The 20,194-nt window shown below is 47.5% G+C and overlaps 6 protein-coding genes and 1 further gene across 6 annotated transcripts; 4 read left to right on the top strand and 3 right to left on the bottom strand.

Annotated features, from left to right (window-relative positions):
• Positions 1–544: 544 nt before the first annotated feature.
• On the top strand, positions 545–1,182 carry DFL_000224 (uncharacterized protein; the record flags this gene model as incomplete). Its single annotated transcript, XM_067630997.1, has 3 exons — positions 545–580; positions 690–773; positions 832–1,182. 3 exons carry the CDS (start codon positions 545–547, stop codon positions 1,180–1,182), a joined length of 471 nt encoding a protein of 156 aa, XP_067494751.1.
• A 1,103-nt stretch (positions 1,183–2,285) lies between these two features.
• On the top strand, positions 2,286–3,221 carry DFL_000223 (uncharacterized protein; the record flags this gene model as incomplete). The annotated part of the gene is made up of 2 exons (XM_067630985.1): positions 2,286–2,827; positions 2,924–3,221. 2 exons carry the CDS (start codon positions 2,286–2,288, stop codon positions 3,219–3,221), a joined length of 840 nt encoding a protein of 279 aa, XP_067494750.1.
• Positions 3,222–3,693: 472 nt separating this feature from the next.
• DFL_000222 (uncharacterized protein) lies at positions 3,694–5,678 on the bottom strand (the record flags this gene model as incomplete). The annotated part of the gene is made up of 3 exons (XM_067630974.1): positions 3,694–5,022; positions 5,082–5,439; positions 5,518–5,678. 3 exons carry the CDS (start codon positions 5,676–5,678, stop codon positions 3,694–3,696), a joined length of 1,848 nt encoding a protein of 615 aa, XP_067494749.1.
• An 806-nt stretch (positions 5,679–6,484) lies between these two features.
• Positions 6,485–7,730, bottom strand: DFL_000221 (uncharacterized protein; the record flags this gene model as incomplete). The annotated part of the gene is made up of 3 exons (XM_067630962.1): positions 6,485–6,680; positions 6,746–7,377; positions 7,458–7,730. 3 exons carry the CDS (start codon positions 7,728–7,730, stop codon positions 6,485–6,487), a joined length of 1,101 nt encoding a protein of 366 aa, XP_067494748.1.
• Positions 7,731–8,433: 703 nt separating this feature from the next.
• On the top strand, positions 8,434–11,520 carry DFL_000220.
• A 559-nt stretch (positions 11,521–12,079) lies between these two features.
• DFL_000219 (uncharacterized protein) lies at positions 12,080–13,871 on the top strand (the record flags this gene model as incomplete). Its single annotated transcript, XM_067630940.1, has 7 exons — positions 12,080–12,115; positions 12,204–12,513; positions 12,581–12,654; positions 12,723–12,807; positions 12,918–13,124; positions 13,188–13,448; positions 13,537–13,871. The coding sequence occupies 7 exons, from the start codon at positions 12,080–12,082 to the stop codon at positions 13,869–13,871; spliced, it is 1,308 nt and encodes a 435-aa protein (XP_067494747.1).
• A 978-nt stretch (positions 13,872–14,849) lies between these two features.
• Positions 14,850–18,820, bottom strand: DFL_000218 (uncharacterized protein; the record flags this gene model as incomplete). The annotated part of the gene is made up of 10 exons (XM_067630929.1): positions 14,850–15,103; positions 15,158–15,538; positions 15,593–16,499; positions 16,565–16,717; positions 16,772–16,961; positions 17,013–17,372; positions 17,440–17,603; positions 17,666–17,735; positions 17,800–17,986; positions 18,055–18,820. 10 exons carry the CDS (start codon positions 18,818–18,820, stop codon positions 14,850–14,852), a joined length of 3,432 nt encoding a protein of 1,143 aa, XP_067494746.1.
• Between the last annotated feature and the right edge of the window lie 1,374 nt (positions 18,821–20,194).

Genomic DNA, 20,194 nt, shown 5'->3' with positions numbered 1-20,194 from the left:
AGCTGTCTCGTAGCACCAAGACACGGGTTCCTCACAGATTTATCCGACGAGCTGCAGAACCCTAGGTCGTACAGACACCTACCCAAGTAAGTACTTACTTGAGGTACATGCGTGTGCTTACATGTAAGTATGTTAAGATATCTGGTGAAGAACGAGGGTGGGTTTGTAGTGCCGATGCGGGTTAATCCAAGCCAAAGTCACCCCAAAACATCCAACCCAGATTCATCCACCCACCACCAACCAACCCTGTCAGTGGCATCGAATCCTGGACGGCCTTGCAAGCCCAAAGAATACGAACCCGAGTCGAACATACCTAGCTAGTCCGCCGCTGCATATATCTTATATCCTCGTCCTTCTCTTCTCTTCTCTCTTTCTTTCTTTCGTTCAGAAATCCAGTTAAAACTGGGTTGGGCCTGCCTAGATATTCGATTTAGGCCAACGAACCTCCCGTCCCCGCCAGCTGCTACCCCGCGCTTTCATACCACGGGAGTGTCGATATTATTGATATCGCTCCAAACAATATATCCTATCAACAATCAACCCAATGCATCCAGCACAGAGGAACAAGGTCGACATTAGCGTATGTTTCTCCTTCATGCACTCGTTTCGGACTATGCTTTATCACAGCATGTTCCCAGCAGTTATGACCTCACACTAACCGCCCTCGTGCCACTGCGATTAATATTTAGTCTCTCTCCGAGGAAGAGCAAAAGCTTTTTCGGCTCTATGGCAAACTCCCTTCCAAAAAGGATGTGCTAAGCAACAGACTCAAGGTATGCATAAAAAACTATTCCATAACACACGCTTGGTTGCTAACTTTTCCGCTCGCAGGAACGTAAGTACTTCGATTCGGGGGATTACGCACTCTCGAAAGCCGGCCGAGCATCCGACGTAGGCGTCACCCAGATTGGATCAAAGCATCCTCTTCCCGAGAATATTCCACACGCACATAACACCACGGGTTCGTCGACCGTCACACCATCAGGTTCCATCAGCAGCGGAAGCTCTGGAGCACCAGTTAAGGAGGGTCTCCTTCAAAAGAAATCAACGAGCCCGGAACCAGAGAGCGAAGTGGCGGTCCAGGAACCTGGAGAAGATGGCGAAACTCCTGCCGTGGAACCAAAAGAGGTGGAAGACCCCAAGGATAGCAAGATTCCACTAAAATGGCGTTCACAGAGCTAGAACCTCTGTCGGATTCGCATTTTTCGCCGGACCCAACCATCTTCTCCATCAACAACCGCACTCCCTCCCTCCCTCTCCCTCTCTCCATGAATACGTACGGTATCAAAGAGCATTTGTACACCCAACAACCGACCAATAAATTCTGGGTCTTTGGAGAAAACAAATTACTCCAACTAACGACCAGCCCTTAGCTTATCTAACATATATGTCGCATCAAGTCGCCGCCAGCTGCTGTTTTTGTATCTATTCTAAACCTTGTTGATTTGCTTGATTTATTTCTATCACACACACCCATTCACCAAAGGATACTCTCAGACTCGGCTGTACGATCGTTCGCTTGTCCTTAGGTACGCTAGACCAGCTCGTCCCTCTTGCTCATCCCTTCAAGCTCTATAACTACGCCCTCTCGTCGGTGACCTTTGTTATAAGTTTTTCCACAAAGGTCTAACTACGTCGACCCCACCCTAAAACTTTCATACCTACTACTCAGTATATTTCTTTGCTTGATGAAAAAAAAAACCTAAAACCCGCTGTCTAGCCAGGCGTGTACCCCGGACACAGGTCTAGCTCAAGTCTATATTATGGAAGCTGCAAATTGGTCGACTTCGAGTTTTTTGGTTTGCTTTTTCGTCAATGGATAGTTTAGCTATGCGATTGCCAGCAGTATATCGTCTCCTCGATTCACCTTATGGAATATCCCTTTCTTCACCTCGCAATCGATGTTGAATGGTTCGAGTTTGTTGTATCTACAACCCCTTTATTTTTTTTATTTTTTATTTTTTTCTTCATGGGAAATGGCTAGTATTTCAAGGAAAAGCAAATTCATTTAGTATTTCCATGGATCGTGTATTATTGTGTAGAAGCGTGGTGTATATACAGAGGCGGCTCTGATCTACTCAAATAAGTAGTTGCTTAGTCAGGCGATATATTGTCCAACATCTGTCGGATCTCGCTACATCCTTGCTCCCAGCCCAATCTATATTATCCACTGGGCTCACCATCACCTTCCGAACATTCCATGGATTCGCAACCCCACCGATAGCTGAGCGATACGGCACCAATAGGTCCCCGGCCCATGCTGGAACCTTAAACTAGACGCCGCGATGCACGAACTCTCCCTCTTCGCCCACGTCCCGAACTCGAGGGTTGCCCACGTCAAACGCGCCTTAAAGACGGTGACGGGTATGCCTGGCGTCCCATTGCTTGAGCATCATCTCATCTACAAACCCAAACGAAACCGACAGACCATCGGAGGCGCAACCGGCGGGAATAGCAGCACCGGCCCTGCAAACACGGCAGCTGCTGGCGACTTTTATTATCTTCAACTCGTGGCTGATATCCTCAAGAGCGAATGCCAGAATAGCGATCCTGTCGCGGAGCAGTCGGGAAGCTCCGCGCCGCCCAGCCAACCTAATAGCGACGTTATGGAAATAGACTCGACGAATGCGACGGCGACGGTAGAGCAAAATGCAACATCCGCAGAGGTTGGAAAGGCTCCGTACGATATTCGGAAACAAAAGTGGACGATACGTTTCTCGGACCTCCCGGAAGTAAATGGCAAACGACCGGTGACGTCGCGCATGGTCCACAATGCGGTAGTTCATGAAGGGGACGCACTGTCATTCGTCGATAGCCTGGGTTATACGTATGTATATTCAATATTCCACCGGATTGTTCAGGGAGGGGTGTGCATGTATTTGAATAGCTAACTCTCGGGATCGGTGACTGATTACATGTATAGGCCCGTATCCGAGTACATCCTCTCTGGGGATTACTTTGTTTATCATAATATCTACATCACCGTAACAAGATTACTGCTGCCATCGCAGTCGTTTTCACCATTTCCTACGAGCTCTCTTCGTCAACTAGATCCCGCAGACTCGTTCTTACTACAAGCATCGATAAAAGTCTTGAGCGCTAACGAGCAGGAGACTATGAATAAGGGGGTCGAAGAGCTAAAGACGATAAGGGCTGAACTCAAAGGAGTGATTGAGCTGGAACCTGGGGATCGTTTGAGCCTCGATACTAGGGTCCGATGAAGTGGTGAGCTCTGCTAGGTAGTAGTGGACAATCCGATCGTCCTGAATATACATGCTTCGGTACCTAAGTAGGTATATAGAGCAAAGGTGTAGAATCTGAAAGTCATGGTTTGCATACAGTACACTTGAAAATTTTTGTATATACATTGATTCTTACCTAAATGCATAAAGAAAGAAATTTTTTTTTTTGAAAATGGCAATGGTAATTGGAACTAGCTATCGAAGATTGAGAACCGGAAATAAAAAGAGCAAGTCCGTTGGTATTACTCCGGTAGTCGGACTCTTCGATGAGGTTTCGGTGCCTCCGTTAGGTGAAATCCACAACCATGAGAACCCATAATCTACCCAAACGCCGGAAAGGTAAAATAAAAGGAGCAGTATGAGACTAATGTAGTTCCGAATGGAACGACGAAAGGAAGAACTAACACGCCAAAGGCCAGTCACCACCATGCAGTCCTAAAAATACTCATGGTCATTTCTCATATCGTTTGCGTGTCTCGCCGTCGCTATCGTCCGAGTCACCACCAATGCTGTATCGCCCTTCTCCGGTAGCCTCTCTGTCGAAAACAGGGGAGGCAACGTGGAGATCGTCTAATTCGCTTTCTTCAAAATCACCATCTTCGATATCGGTGGTCCTCCGAGAACGCTTCCCTTGGCCGAGGCCCGTATAAGCAATGCCATTGGAGTGACCATCGGCCATCGCCCTCCTTTGCCTCCATACCCAATACCCCCAAACTCCAGCTGCAACAATAACAATAACGAGGACTATCTCGCCCGATCGATAATATGCTTTCCACCGTTCCTTCTCAAGCTTCTCTTGCTCGGCCTTTTCTTCTTCTTCGGACAGAGTGGCGTTCGCGGGGATAGAGCCCGAGCCGGCACTGCTGCTCTGCTTTCCGCTGGGCTTCATGGGGATGTGGCCGAGGCCATCCTTGCTGATACCGATGAAACGGTCGAGCATGTCGAGTGATTGCATGGGAACATCGAAGGGGACCATGTGAGATGAGTTGTAAACAAGAACGTAGGTCAAATTTCGGGCTGTCTGATAGTAGCCGGCCGGGTTCCCTTCGTAGACCCACTCGGACCGTGGCGCCCAAACACCCGGGCTGGTTTCGAAACCGGTAGCTCCGTTCCATGTCATATTTTTGATAAGATTTTCTGTTCCAATGTGATTGCAGATTAAATCTTGGTCTCCGCTAAACAGCATAATCTTCATCTCCTTAAGAAGATCCGGTAGTAGTTCAACGGAAGATTTGGAGTTGCGCGCTCTGAACGATCCACTAACAGCGCCAGAGCATTCCTCCCATCCGGACATTTTGTCCGAATTGACATGCAGCGCCTTAACGACGTCCGGTTGACGAAGGTATGGGGTTACCCATTTTAGATCTGGTGGCCATGCCATGCCGCATGATGGATAGTTTTCCCTCAGTCTAACATCGTACATGTTGTAGCACTGCTTTCTTCCATCGTCCTCGTCCTCAATGCTTAATCTGAGAATTAGTTGGAGAATTTCCTCGCACGAGGTGTCTTCGATCTGGTTTCCGAATTGTTGGAGGTGTGCTAAACATGTTGCTTGTTGTGCTTCCAGTCTTGTTGCAACATCTGATCCACGCTTGACAAGACCGGCGGAATATGCATATTCTAGATATGCCGGATATTGTGACTTGGGATCGATCCAGCCATTTCCAATGAGCAAACCAGCAAGGTTCCATTTTTGGGGGCTAGCTCTGTTTCTCTCAACTATAGCATTTGCGATGTAAGGTATATACTGGCCGGCATATGACTCGCCGCCGAACCAAATCTAGATCAAAAACGATATTAAAAACGGTTTCCAGATCTATACTCGAAGGGTTTTTATACCTCGTCTTTCTCGTAATGGGGGAAGATTTCAAAAAACTTCTCTAGAAATATAATAAAATGATTTGCCATCTCCGGGAGTTCATGCAGAAAGCCGTTGCCATTGACGTAACTAAACCCTGTCCCGACGGGATTATCGACGAAAAGGAGATTCGCGAATTCGTGCCAACTGCCTTCATTATAAGAAAGTTTACCGTCTTTCACCCTGTAAGGACCGACTTCCATAAGTGCGCCATCCATTGAAGAGCAGCCAGGTCCACCATTGAGCCAGATGACAGTCCGCTGTCTCGCCTCGATGTGCCGGTTCGTAACATGCCAGAAGAAAAGATTACCATTAGTAGCCTGATCAACCTCTATGTGCCTACGATCCGGAAGTTTAGTCAGGGCCCATCGATTGAACATCTATTTATTTATTTATCAAGATCCGGCGGAAACATACCCAGCATGCATTCTAATCATAGCATCCTCAGGCTCACCCGGGAGAGACTTCACGAAATAGTCCTTCGCGGCCTTTTGCGCAGAGACGGAAACCGGCACGAGGAGCAACAATAGACTGGTAGCTTTGAGGATGGACCTCCGGTAGGAAGATTGTCGAGGCATTGCTGGCGGTGTTGAGTACTTAGATGAGGTACGTTTGGGCGACGGCGCGGGAGGTTAAGAGATGAAGGGGAGGCTAGATAAGGTGTACGTATTCGCTCTGACGGTCCCCCTTAGGCTTACTCCAACACACTGCAGAACACACGAGACCTCGGTCGACGAAAGCAATGAACAAACAGATCGCCTTTTTAGCAAGCTGGGAGCGAGACTCGACTGTCCGGATGTTGGATAATTCGTAGCGAGGGTTAAAAAATAAAAGAAAAACTCCTGGGTTCCGTGGTTCCAGCCATAAATAACGAAAACGGGGCGCGGCGGACTCGAGACCTCCGTGGGTTCCAGGAGTAGCTCGGATTTGAACACATTTGTTGAATGATGCAGCTAATGCAGCTTAGCTTGCGTATTCTCGTTTAACAAACCGGGGTACTGTGACCCCAGTTGGGTGCGTCTGCGAACAGATGAGGTTCGATACCTAATTAAATTTCATTCATTCATTCGTCGACTAGAAATACATGGAGCGAGGAGAGTATCAGAGAGAAAAAACCGCAGCCTACAAAAATGCTGGAAAGACAAGACAGATTCCCGAATCGAAGGACGGATGTTTAGGAAAACTGGTTGGTTCTAATATAAAATCCCTGGAACTAATGGATTCGTGGTGTGGAGGTCACGACGTACGGTTTCCGAGGAAGAAGGAGGGTGTATAAAAAAAAGCACGATAGAGCAGGTACCAGCAGCTTCGCCAACTTCTTATTTCCAAAGAATAGCCGGGTGCGCATCCGATCGTCGGTAGATGGTGATTTCCTTGATACCAATCATCTCTTCTTGCCTCCTTGCGGCGGTCGCGGTTTGGCTTCTTCGTCCTTCACTGGATGAAGCATGACTTTATTCGGATAGCCCTGTGTATTGCCCTGATAACCCTTTGACCAATCATAGCTAACGGCGTAGGCAAATATTCTGCCATTGTGATTGAATGCAGTTGAAGATATGGTACCTCCGACGGCGGGATACCTAGAGAGAAAAAGAGTTAGTTCTAAAATTACCAGACTCATCTCTCGGATGGAGAGCGGGCCTACCCTTTAAGCCGATGCTTCGCATCCTTGTCCCAGAAATGAAATGTTCCATCGGAGCCTGCAGTAGAAAAGGTACCGTGCGTCGGATGGAATGAAATTGCATTGACAGAGTAGACATTTGTTATGTCCCGTTGGTTTGGTGGGTTTTCGCGATGGCATTTGAACGAGAAGTTCAAACTGTTGTCCTTCTCCTCGACATACTGGATCGCACATCTACCCTCAATACTTCCGATGGCAAAACCGCTAGAATTGGGGAAGCAGGACACGACTCTTGTTTGCCATTTCAGAGGACTCTGCAGAGTCTTGTATATGGTTCCCGGGTTCGAAAGGTTGAAGATATCGATGTAGCGATCCGCAGTTCCGACAACCATGAGATTGAGCGCGGTGTCCAATGTATAGCAGCGGTCTTGGAGATTCACTGTTACAACGGGATTCTGTGAACGCAAATCCCAATACTTGATGGTTTTGTCCCAGGATCCGGTCACGAGTATTGGACCAGCAGTACCGGGTATATCGACGACCTTGACGCATCTGACGGGGGCATCGTGAGCAGCAACCTGGGTGCTCTGGCCCGTCGATGCATCGAACATTCGACCGGCTTTGTCGGCACCACCAGAGAATATCTTGGATCCGTCCTATATTTTTGCAATCCAGAGAGAGTTAGCAACCACCTGGTGAACAAAAGCAAAATATACGCTCGAAGACTGAAACTTACCTTGGACCAACAAACCGATAGGACGGGTCCTTCGTGTTCATACATTGCCTTCCCAGTCGAACTCCCGTTCTGTTGTATTTCGTAGATTTGGACCTTTTTGTTCCACGACGCGACCGCCAGCATGTCGGCATTCGGCGAGAAAGAGATTTCCTGGATGCCGTCATCGGGAGGGGATACCAGCTCTAAATCCCCCTTCAAGTCGCCCTGAGTACTGCTAGCTGGGGCGGAAGCAGCTGTGGTGGTTGTCGCCGCACTCCCAAATATGCTCGCCATGTCGGAACCGGCAGAACTCCGTTTGTGAAGAGATTTGAGAAGCACGTTGGCAACGGTGGATGCTGTGATACGGTAGAGAAGTGTCGAAGATTGGTAGATGAACGGCAGAAGGAGGGAGGGAAAGAGACGATGAGTGACTGGAGGTGGAAGGTGGAGTGTGAATCAGTGGAAAGAAGGATGGAAGGATCCTGGAAGGTGGTGGTGGTTGGTCGTCGCAGTCACGGTGCAAGCCAAAGGCGAGTTGTGATGCAAAGCGACGCGCTTGGGCTCGCACTTAGGGACTTGGGGGTTCTCAGCAGCCAATAAAAGCCAAAAGTCCTTGCTCGCTCGACCAGACCAGCTCCCGCTTGCATGCAAGTACTTACTTAAGGAGTACTTACGTACACTTTACTCACACAAATCGTCGAAATTTAAACTTCATATAATATATCTCGTGTTTTTTTTTTTGGTTGCTTGGATTCTCTCACGATCAACGTCAATATCACTCCTCGATCAGGTATGTGAGAAGCGAATTGCGGGTAGGGAGTGGCTACATCCAGCTGAGATTTTATACACCAACCGAGCAGGATCCAGCGAGCTATCCCTTTCGTATATTATCCTTACGGTTCATTCATTTTTCTTTTCAAATGCTAACTTGGCCACAACAAAGTCGTTACCATAAGGGGCGACAGCTGTGCCAATTAAAACCTGCACCCGTAATGAGATGAAAAGCAGTCGACAAAATGAAGACCATCTCCTTGTTTCCTCGCCATCGCCCCCCGGCAGCCTACGGTTGTCGACTGACCTAGCCGGAGGGGCCACATATCGTCCGCCATCTACTTCCTCATCGCCGCAGCCGCTGGAGCCTTCTGCGCCTCAGCCGAAGAGATTCGTTCGGTTTGATGTTGACGACGAAGTAGCGGACTCCGCTGGCCTTGTCAGTCGGGATAATGACGAACGGTGGACATACGACGAAGACTTTCTAAATTCATCCGATGATGATGATTTTGCGCATGCAGTCGAAGGAGGGACGGCACCTCTCCTAACGAATATCGCAGCTCCATCCGTAGTATTTGCTGGACTTGATACCGATGGCTTCGAGGATCCTGCCTCGAGAAGTGGAATGAAAATGGCCTTTATGAACATGGCGAACTCGATTATGTGAGCCCAGGGAGAACAAACGCCGTGCCGTAAACCATGAGAATATACTAATAAGATGCAACAGAGGGGCAGGGATTATCGGTATGCACGACTTGAGTCACTCCGGGCTTTGGGTGCCATTGTTCTCATATATGTCGATTTCAGGTCAACCGTATGCGTTCAAGCAAGCAGGACTTGCAACGGGTGTGATTCTTTTAGTAGTTTTAACCTTTTTAGTACGTATTCACTTTACGAGGGTGTGATCTTACTTATCTCTATATCTAACTCTTTCCCCCTTTGGTTTAACCCTCAAAGGTCGATTGGACGATCAATTTAATAGTTATAAACTCCAAACTCTCCGGGGCAAATTCATTCCAGTCCACAGTGAGTGCATGCTTTGGAAAATGGGGCCTGATATCCATATCTGTAAGATATATCTACGATTACAATATCATTCGATTTCCTTTGCTAATGCTCCCCCGCAGTTAGCCCAGTGGGCCTTGTAAGTCCGAATAAGTTGCCAACTCCAAACCCGCAAACTAATTTTTTTGAACCTCCTCAATAGCGCCTTCGGTGGGATGATCGCGTTTTGTATAATTATTGGCGATACTATTCCTCATGTTATGACAGCATTTTTTCCGAGTCTGAAGGATATGTCTGTTCTGTGGCTTCTAACGAATAGAAGAGCTGTGATTATAATATGTGTCGTCGGAATATCATATCCTTTGTGTTTGTACCGAGACATCGCGAAGGTGAGGCCCAAGGCATTATTCCCTTCGAGTCTCTCGAAGAATGGCTAACCAAGGTTGCTTTTCCCTCCACAGCTCGCGAAGGCCTCAGCGTTTGCCCTTGTGAGCATGCTTGTCATAGTCGTAACGGTTATTATACAGGGATTCTTCGTCGCAAACGAGCTGAGGGGGACCCTTTCGGGGCCACTGCTCACTCTGAATTCCGGGGTATTCCAGGCAATCGGCGTCATTAGTTTCGGTAAGAATCTGAAGTACCTCTAACACTGGGCCTTGGAACAACTGGTTCGGATCTCGACGAAGATGCTCATACTAACGAGATATATTTTTGAATGCTGTCTCAACGTGTAGCCTTTGTCTGCCGTAAGTCACCACCGCAAATTTTCATTTTTTAAGATCTAGAGACTAATCCTCAGAATGATCAGATCATAATTCTCTTCTAATATACGGTTCTCTACGAAAGCCTACCCTTGATCGCTTTGCTCGAGTGACGCATTACTCGACCGGCATTTCGATGGTTGCCTGTATGGGAATGGCCTTCGCTGGATTTTTGACATTTGGAGATAAGACCATGGGCAATGTCCTTAACAATTTTCCAAACTCCAACTTGATGGTCAATATTGCGCGATTGTGAGCTTTAGAAGAATTCGTTACCATCTTGACCAAATCACGAGCTTACAAATTTATTTCTGAATAGTTGCTTCGGGTTGAACATGTTGACAACCCTGCCTCTTGAGGCTTTTGTATGCAGAGAAGTAAGTTACACGGTCCAGCAAAGACCAAGTCAGGTCCACTTGGTGTACTAATGGCCTTCTTAGGTGATGCTCGGTTATTGGTATCCAGGAGCACCCTTCGAAATGGGACGTCATGTTATCTTTACGACGTAAGTACAAACTTCCAGATAGAATGAAACGAAACGAAGCATGCTACCCAAGGACATGAGGTTTTAACATGTATTTTTTATATATATATATTTTTTAGGGGCTTGATTGTTTCAGCATTGTTGATTTCTCTTTTTACCTGTGATCTCGGCGCTGTTTTCGAGCTTATCGGAGCAACATCGGCCTGTGCGTTGGCATACATCCTCCCGCCACTTTGTTATATCAAGCTCTCGACCCGTAGCTGGAGAACGGCCTTGGCGTGGGGTTGTGTGGGTTTCGGGGCTTCGGTTTTATTGATCAGCCTGGTCCAGGCTGTCGTTAAAATAGTTGAGGGCAATGAGAAGGGAGTGACTTGCGAGTGGTGATTGTATACTTTATACGCATATGATGGTAAAAAGGGAATGGGTTAGATTTGATCGATTGAATGGGAGGAAATTAAGAATTAAAATCCAAATTAAAAGTTACATCTTATTTACTTACTTCTACTGTACTATTTAGACTTGTATTTATGGTTATTAGTGTAGCTGTAGGATATCACCAGGCTTGTTCCCCAACTGCCTCGATGAAGCCAGGTAAGTACCTACTTACCTAAGTATTCTTACCTGCTTGAATACTTAAGAGTACTTGCTACTTCAGAAGATATTAAGTACCAAGTACACACATGGATTATGATGTCGACGGTACCTCTACTTGAGCTGGTACTAAGCATAATGTGTCAATCCGACCTAATTAAAACTCTGCATTGGCAACAATCGCAGGCGCACGCTATCACTACCCCCGCCACCAAATCCACCAAACCCACAAACCTCTCCATCCACCCGCTCCTCCCACCTCAGACCTCACCTCGCCTCACCTCACACGACCAGTTGCTCCTGTCAGAAACCCATTCGGGGACGGGAAGGGCAGCTCGTAAAAGGGTGAGAACAACGGCTAACTACCAGATAACATCGCCGGAAAAACCGGTCCCTGACTTTGGACACCGCCTGCCAGCCTACGTGCTTTGTTCCCCTCCGATTCAACCCCGCTTATCAATATCATCATTAACATCTGTCAGAAACCCTTCCAAAACCTTCCCACATCCTTACTTAAGCTCTTGAGTACCTTAGCCAGCAGCAGCAGGTAGCTAGAACCAGGGATAGCCAATAGGGAAGCGGTAATCACTAACAAGGAGAACCTCTGGCGACTCTGCACACAGCTCGCTACCTCCCTCTCCCTTTTTGCTTCGCCATTTTTTATCCTTGGTCCTCTCGTTCCCAAAAAAATAAAAATAAAAAAATAAAAACAAGTAAATAACCAGCCTCCGTCTTTGCGTTTGGAATAAAAGGCAGGAAAACTCGAGGGGGAGAAAGAATCAAAATTTTTTAGAAGATCCTTAAAGAAAGAAGCGGCCAACGGAAGACATAGCTTGCTTGCTTGCTTGATTCCTGATTGCTCCTTCAAACCCAACTAGCCCCGGCTCGACTGCATACAATCCACAGATACCGAGTATCAGACCTAGATACAAGGTCCTTGTTACGCCGTTCTACCCCGCCTCCGATCCTATTTGCCTCAAACACCACCGCTTCCACCGAAAGTATCCTCCTTTCGTACCCGAATAGCCACCATGGGTCAGACCTTATCAGAACCGGTCGTCGAGAAGGTACGGTCCCCAATGCCATTACATCCCTGCCTTCCCGGCGTATTCAACTCTCCTTTGCAGTCTGCCTAACCAGTTCTCTATTGCATAGTTATCAGAGCATGGGGAAGACGACAGGCTCTACTTTGGACTCTCTTCGATGCAAGGATGGCGCATAAGTATGGAAGATGCACACGCCGCCATCCTTGATCTTCAACCCGACGACAAAACCGAAAATACAACCCCCCAAAGTCGTGTAAGCTTCTTCGGAGTTTATGACGGTCACGGTGGTGATGGTGTAGCTTTATTTAGTGGCCAGAATGTCCATAGAATAATAGCTAAGCAATCCGACTTCCCGACTGGCAACTTCGAAAAGGCAATGAAGGATGGTTTCCTTGCATCCGATAGGGCTATCTTACAAGGCAAGAACCATATTCCCAACACGTCCCGAGCACTTGATCATCTAACATCGTGGAACAAAATTCGTAGATCCGAAATATACCGACGAGATCTCGGGTTGCACCGCTTCCACGGCCATAGTTACTGGCGATAAGATATTCGTCGTGAGTTTCTAAACCCTATTGTTATACTGCCTTCCGAAGACATAGGCTCACCGGTGTTCCCTACCTAGGCAAATGCAGGCGATTCTCGTACCGTTTTAGGTGTCAAGGGAAGGGCTAAACCCCTTTCCTTCGATCATAAGCCTCAGAACGAAGGTTAGCTAGACCGCCCTGGACAATATCCCTTAAGCCAGGCCGGCCGATATGGAACACATTCACCGAGGGAACCATCGCTAACAAACGTTTGTTCATTAATAATTTAATAGGAGAAAAGGCTCGCATAACGGCCGCAGGAGGTTTCGTTGACTTTGGCCGGGTTAATGGCAACCTAGCGTTATCCAGAGCTATCGGAGACTTTGAATTTAAGAAGAGTGCCGACCTCCCACCGGAGCAACAAATCGTTACTTCGTTTCCTGACGTCGTAATTCACGATTTCACCGATGACGACGAATTTATGGTTATCGCTTGTGACGGTAAGCCACGCTCGCCCAAAATGACGAAGCGGTGAACTGTCATTGACCTATATAATTTGATAGGAATATGGGATTGCCAATCCTCGCAAGCTGTTATCGAGTTTGTGCGACGAGGAATCGTGGAGAAGCAGGAACTACAAAAAATTTGCGAGAATATGATGGACAACTGTCTAGCTCCTTCGAGCGAGAATGGTGGTGTCGGCTGTGATAATATGACAATTGTCATAGTCGCATTCTTGAGGGGTAAAACGAAGGAGGAATGGTACGATATGGTTGCAAAGAGAGTAGCCGATGGAGACGGCCCCTGCGCGCCGCCAGAGTATGGCAAGTCCCTCTCTGTGGAGCACTGCATTCGTGGTGTTATTTCTTGACCAACGCAGCCTGCTAACTATTCCTCGGCAATGGCATATAGCTCAACCTAAAACCCATGGATTCCGTCCTCAGAGCTATTATGCCAATTTCGAAGAAGAGGAGGACGGGTCGATCAAAACATACGGCATCACAATCAACACAACTCGCGAGGGGGGCCGGATAATCATGCTTGGCGATGGCTCCGAAGGTCTTACCGACTCTAACGACACAGAGATGTTTGACTACGATGAAGAGAAAGATACGGAGGCTTTGGACAAAGATGCCACATTGAAAGACGACCAGAGCACCGACAGCGGGAAATTTGATCCTTCAAAAACCATCACGACCACGGATGGAAACCCCTCGAAATCGTCAGAAGGAACAGAAAAGAAATAATTATGGTGCAAGTCGCAACGAAGCTTAGATTTCGTCACCCAATACAATTCCTATCTCTCTTCTAAGTCCTGTCAGCGCAACCCCTTGTGATAAATGACTCGCATATTGTCGTTCGTGCAGGAAACCTTCCGTACATACATTCCTATCTATACCTCCAGTGAAGAATCGTTGCAATCCTAGTCGTTCTACCGCTTTCCTTTGGACTAGTTAGTATGCATCTCAGCTAGGACTCAATTAAGTTCCCCCTCCTCCGTGGCCCTTCGAAGGGGCCCCCTGTCCCTCTTCAAGGATACCCAGCTGCTCGGTTTAAATTTACTGATACTTTATATTCTTAATTTCATTTATTGGGTATTTGCTCTGCTTTGATTCTACCCTCTAGAGACCTGTATACAAATTTGCAAACACGATAACTTTGGCTTATGCTATGGCTTATGGCGATTTAGACGTCACCAAACAGGTGGTTGCGGGCATTCACAGTCAGACTGTGCCCTTTCTTTCTCTCTTTCTTTCTTTTTCAGGCCCTATTTCCCAGCAAAATGTGAGAGTTGCCCAAGTTTGAAATTTAATATTAATCGATTAAGTATCTAGATCTGATGGGTTGAGGATATCGCCAGCGCAGGTGCAAGTAGGTTCCAACTTTAACGTACTCGTCGAATAGGAAGAAAAGCAACAATAATGGTTGGCTGGCGCAACAGATCCAAACCAAAGAAGCGGTAAAACGACAGCACCATAACTCCTATCTTCTCCGTGGTATACCAAATACGTAGAAGAAACCAAATATTTTCAAATGGGTGCAACTTATAATGTTAAAGAAGATTGCTAGAGAAAATAGAAAGCACGAATAAGTACGACGAGTACACAGTGTTCATGCGCAGCTTACTCCAGGAACTTCGAAAGCTTGGAATACAAACCAACCCAGTCCGGGGGGCTAGGCGCCCTAGACAAGGGAATGCAACGGAAGAAAAGTGCGCGAATCGTTCATCGGATGTCAGCTAAGTGGGTCTCTGCCATTCTTGGACCGGATGGTATAGGCTTTCTGGTGGGTTTCCCCGGTTTTACTCTTGGGGCACCATGTTGGATACGAGGCTCTTTCATAAGATTCGGGTCAAGTTTTGCGGGAGTACGATTCGGCAGGGCTTTGGCTTCCCCAGTAACTCTTGAGGAAATCGGGACAGCTACACTGCAGGTCCTCCAGAGATGTTCGGATGAATCGCTAAGATAGGATATATCCTCTACTCTCCGTGTCAGTATCCATACATTTCAAATAATGGGGAAAGGTGCCATACTTGTCTTGCCAAAGAAATTAGTCCGGCCGCGGTTCTTTTTCGACATGATAACCTGTTCGAAGAGCATTATCTTTGGGTCGTCTGCACGTAAACTTTCTCTTTCTTCGATAAATTCGTTGAAAGCCTGCGTTTCGTTCAAAAAAGTTACGTATTCACCCGCATCCCCGGGCAAGCTCCGAATAAAGCCATCAATGTTAAACTTATAGATTTTGCCTCCCTTCTTCGGATCTCCGGAAGATGGCTGCATGAATCTACGGTACGTATAGAGCAAGCTAGCGAAACAACGGAGGAAGGCCGCTCGTACTTGTTCGGGATGGAAGGCAGCCGGGCAAGGAAGGAACAGCGAGCCGGAACATCTGTTGTGAGCAATAACGTTACAGGCTAGGATAGTTAGTTAGCGAGAATGTTTATTGGATGCCAGATTTGAAAACTAACCTGTGCAGTGATACAAGCCCTCGTCTGACTTTTCCTCGCACATCGAACAAGAAGACTCGAAATCCACTGGTTGCCAATGCAAGCAGTGCCCTTCCACCCACTTCGTGGTAGCTGTATCACGAACGGGTTGCACGAGCATCTGAGGTATGATAGTTGATGCTGCGAGAGTTGATGGAGTATAAACCGAAGGCGGATATTGATTATATGTAGATCCAGTTTCGACTAACGACGATGTTGACGGTGATGGGGAATGGTTTGTAAATGGCACACTCGGACGGCGTAGGTTTGGTACCTGCCTATCTACCCCGAAAGAAGAACTTCTCCGTTGCGCTAGTGTTTCAAAATTACCAGACCGCTTTCCCCGGAGAGTAGCAGTCAAAGTGTTTCCAGACTCAGCACGAGAAGATGACGACCCCAAGCCCGACCTCGGAGAATTTGGAGAAGGTGGGTTTCCGCCCTTGGTGGTCCCGCTGGTAGTTGGGCGGAGTTCCTGTGGGCGACCCAGTGTTCGGGCTTGGAGAAAGACATTGAAAACTGGGCGTCGATAACTCCCCGGTGATGCAGCTACGTCGCCAAAGGAGTTTGAGGGCAAGGAAACTAGCTTGGCAAGCATAGATGGGGAAGGGTTTGAGGAGAATATGCTAGCATTCTCAGCAGCGAACGAGTTATATGGGAATGTTTCCGCTGCGTAAACAGGGGGGGCGACTTCAACTCCGAAGCGGTTATGGTGAGGGGCTGCAAGCTGTAGCAGAGCCATAAGTTTCCTACGCTGCTGTTTGGGGAGCCTCGTTGGTTCTGCGTAGGAGAGAATGGAGTTTTCGTCTAAATCACAAACGACACACCCATCTTCTGGGAACTCGAGCTTTTCATAGCGCTTTTCTACACCAACGATGTAGGGGCAAGGTGCCTGTACCATTTTCTTCCATTTAGGACCGGTTCAGATACTCAAGGACGGGTGGATTAGAAACGAACCTCGATCGCAGACAGCAGTCTTGCAGGCAGAATTGGTATGTAAATACCTGCCCATGTGAATGGATATAGCAGGTGCAGCAAGGTACTGGACGCCAGCGTCAACATGGTTGTACTTGATGAGAGCAAGATGATTCTAGATTCCGCCAGACAATACTGTTTCGGTAATTAGCAATGTCTAGAAATATAACTTTGTTTTTAGGGACCTACTTCGAAAAGTGTGATAATGTTTTCGAGTGTTAATGATCTAAATAGTGGATAGAGGTCGACGTTCCGGGACCCGGGTACTTCGTTTAACGCCTCCTTCCGTGCGTAGAGATGTAGCTCCCTAATTGCGAGCTCAACTTGAGTTTTGGAAGTGACCGGCATCATCGCCTCATCACACAGGTTGACAACATATCTGGGCTTAGGATTAGTCAAATTCCAATGAAGAATGGGGACCGGAAAGTACCTCTCAAGCGGCTGCCACATCCCAACCTTTGATGAAGGCGGAGGTACTTGGGTAACCCAGCCATCAACCATAGGTACGATGACAGCTTTGAGCCACTCCTTGTAGAAAGATGTCAATGCCGGGTCTTTCCCAAGCACGCCATATGCCCGAGGTATCCAAAGCCCACTTTCCCCATCAGTTAGTCCCTCAATCTTGGAAGCGGCGCCATGTCGAACGGGGCGAAGGAGGTCCGCCATCAATCCGATCTTTTCTTCCGTCGCATTAATCTCGTCATCCAGTGCTTCTCTAGCCTTTGGGTCGGAAACCACCGATGGCAGCTGGGCTAAAAGCCTAGATAGTTTTGCCCTTTCACTTGCAAGCCTGAAAATCATCTCCAACGTTAGCTATGCAAGCAAGCCTTGGATATTCTGGCTAGCGACCGACGAACCTTTCCCCTAGACTGCTAGCCAGTTCTCTCTCTTCGGGACTCATGTTATCCCGTCGCCAGTCTTCGCATTGGCGCTCAACGTCTTCCGCTGCCTTTTGGTTCAAGGGTATCCATATTAAAACGCAAATTCCGTAAAGTCTTGAATTATCACCACCGGTCATACACTAAATGATTCTTGATTAATTGGTGCCCGGAAGAGAGAATTGGAGAGGAGGGCTATAATTACAAAACCGTGCCATGTAGACCGAGGTCGCTCATCGGCCGATACTATGTTGATATCATTTGGAAAGGCAAACCTGAATACCTGCGTTAGATCTGGCCACCAAACTCGTGTGTATAATTTAGGATCTTGAAACTTGCATTGGAACAAAATCAGGGAATGAAATTCGTTGTTCTGTCGACTCGCTTGACCTCGGAGGGTATCTATCGAGGAGGACTGGTTCGAACTTCCGTTTGAGTGGGTGCATTTTAGGGTCCATGGCAAGGGGCTCCGGAACTTGAATCACAGAATTGTAGTTCGACAATCGCTTCGAAGTCCTTATAGATGCTAATTTGGATCAGGTATTTATATTAAGACGTATTCCAACCCATTTCGAGATCTAAAATTCGACTCACCCGCTCGATTTATCACCGACGGCGCCCTTCGCATAGAATTGAGGTCACGCAAGGATATACGCCGCCGTAAGGAGCCGCTTTTCGTTAGACCAGAAGAACCGTTGTTCCCATCCATGACCTTTTGAATCCGTGGATTTACCGGAGGCGGCTTCTTAGGTTGATGTTGGACTTCCCCGGCTGAAAAGGAGAGGTCCTCCAGAAAGTTCTCTCGTTCGGTCGCGAATTTCCGCAGGGCAGTATCGAAATCGAAGTCACCGATTCCTAAATGGGGAAGATGGCCGAAAGTATCGCCATGGCTACTGTTGGTCTGTCGGGCTTGCCCGTTTGAATTATTAGCAATGATAGTTGCATTGCTGCTCTGGCTTGATCGTTTTGTATCTGCGAAGCTTGGACTGGCGGAATTTGTAGAAAGTGTCGACATTCTTGAACCTAGGCTATCGCTGACGGCAGCTTCTGCGATAGTAGATGTTCTGTTACTGTCCAAAAGACCACCTGCTTGCGCCCCTGAAGAAACATTGTCGATCTTATCAGAGCTTCTCTTGTCCACCTGGGGGCGAAACCCCAACGAATCATCCCGGGCAGGATATACTTGATCCTCCGGCTCTCCAGCTTCGGACAAGTCTTCAGCGATAAGGCTCCCTCGAACTGGGGGTTGCGTTGTTTGTATGGTCTTTGGGGGTTGGGAAGTCCAATAGGAGTTGGTATCCATTCCAGCGATCCAGAAGTATTCCGCCAATGGCGCGGAAGTCGCGTCGCTGGAAGCCATGGTGATTGGATTTCGACGGTAAGGCGTGGTGAGCCTGGAGGGAATTCGACGGGGAATTTGAGTTGGCTTCGGTTTTCAGTGCATTGATAGAGACTAGGGGCGAGGTTTCGCGAAGGTATCCTTTTTTAAGAGGCCTCTACCAATATGAAACGATCACATTGACAGGTGATCTAGAAAGGGTGTGAGTGCTCATTGCTTGAGAAAGACAAAAAAAAAAAAAAAAAAAGGGAGAGAGCTATGTGGTTCAAGATGGAGAGGATGGAAGGATAGTGAACGAATGCATAAGCGTGAGAGAGAGGGTGATTGTGGAGTGGAGTGTAACAAAAACCCTTCACTCCACGCTACTAGCCAATTAGATCAATAAGCTGTAGGCACATAGAGGAAGGAAGTATTATACTGATACTGATACTGATACTGATAATAATACCCATAATGATGATGTTGAAGCTGAACAGTGAATGGTAACAGGTAAAAATTCAACTGAAAAGATGGTGGTGGTGCTGGAGCGAAGCTTCAATGTCACCAACCTTAGGTGCTTACTTCTTACCTACCTTGCAATTGTGGAATCGAATCAAATCCCGATATCAAGACCAAGATCAAGATCAAGCCTAAGCCGGCATGCGGACGGGGACTTGAGTTCTTGGTTATTGGACTTTTAGCGAAAACTGAGGGACCAAATTTTATATCGACATCTCCACCAGCACGAGCACCACCACCACAAGTTACTTACTTGGGTGGGGAGTATTAAGATACATACATGTATGCTTTTGCTCTAGGAGAAACTTCGGTACCTACACCATACCATATCAGTAAGTACGCAAGTACCCTCAATATGCATGTTCTTATTAATTGTTATATACCTCCACAAGGATTTACCCAAGTCAGTCCTTCAGCACTTGGGTACATACTCAGAAGTACCCCAGTGCGAGTCAGAGTCAAAAGAAGGAGGAGGGCGACAGGCACATCCATCCCTTGGATGACCTCCCCTGGTGCTCGTCCGATACCATCCCAACTCCCCCTCGGCCTTCTACCCCAAGCGTCATTTTTTTTTCCCTTCTTTCTTTTTCGGAATCATCTAACTATATCATATCACGACGTCCGGCTAGATAACATACCTAGCTTAGTTATTTGATGGGTACGCATGCGACGACACCGGAACGACGTCATTTAGGCCTCGTCGTTCAACTATCCGTCACCAACGGAGAGCCCGGGGGGGAGGGGCTTTTAGACGCTTTATCAGCATCATGGAGGAAAAAAATCCCTTGTGGCTGAGCGGAGAAGGAAAGTTGTCGTTTCGGGAAACCTTCGAGAATGCCGGACTCGATAAAAACCGTACATGGTTTTTGCAGTCGGTGTTTGAGGTTAATCCCCAAA

The sequence above is a fragment of the Arthrobotrys flagrans genome (assembly GCF_004000055.1).
Source record: "Arthrobotrys flagrans strain CBS H-5679 chromosome Unknown unitig_15, whole genome shotgun sequence".
NCBI classification, from domain to species: Eukaryota; Fungi; Ascomycota; class Orbiliomycetes; order Orbiliales; family Orbiliaceae; genus Arthrobotrys; species Arthrobotrys flagrans.
The sequence above is the reverse complement of the archived record's forward strand: the minus strand, read 5'-3'. Positions and strand labels throughout refer to the sequence as shown.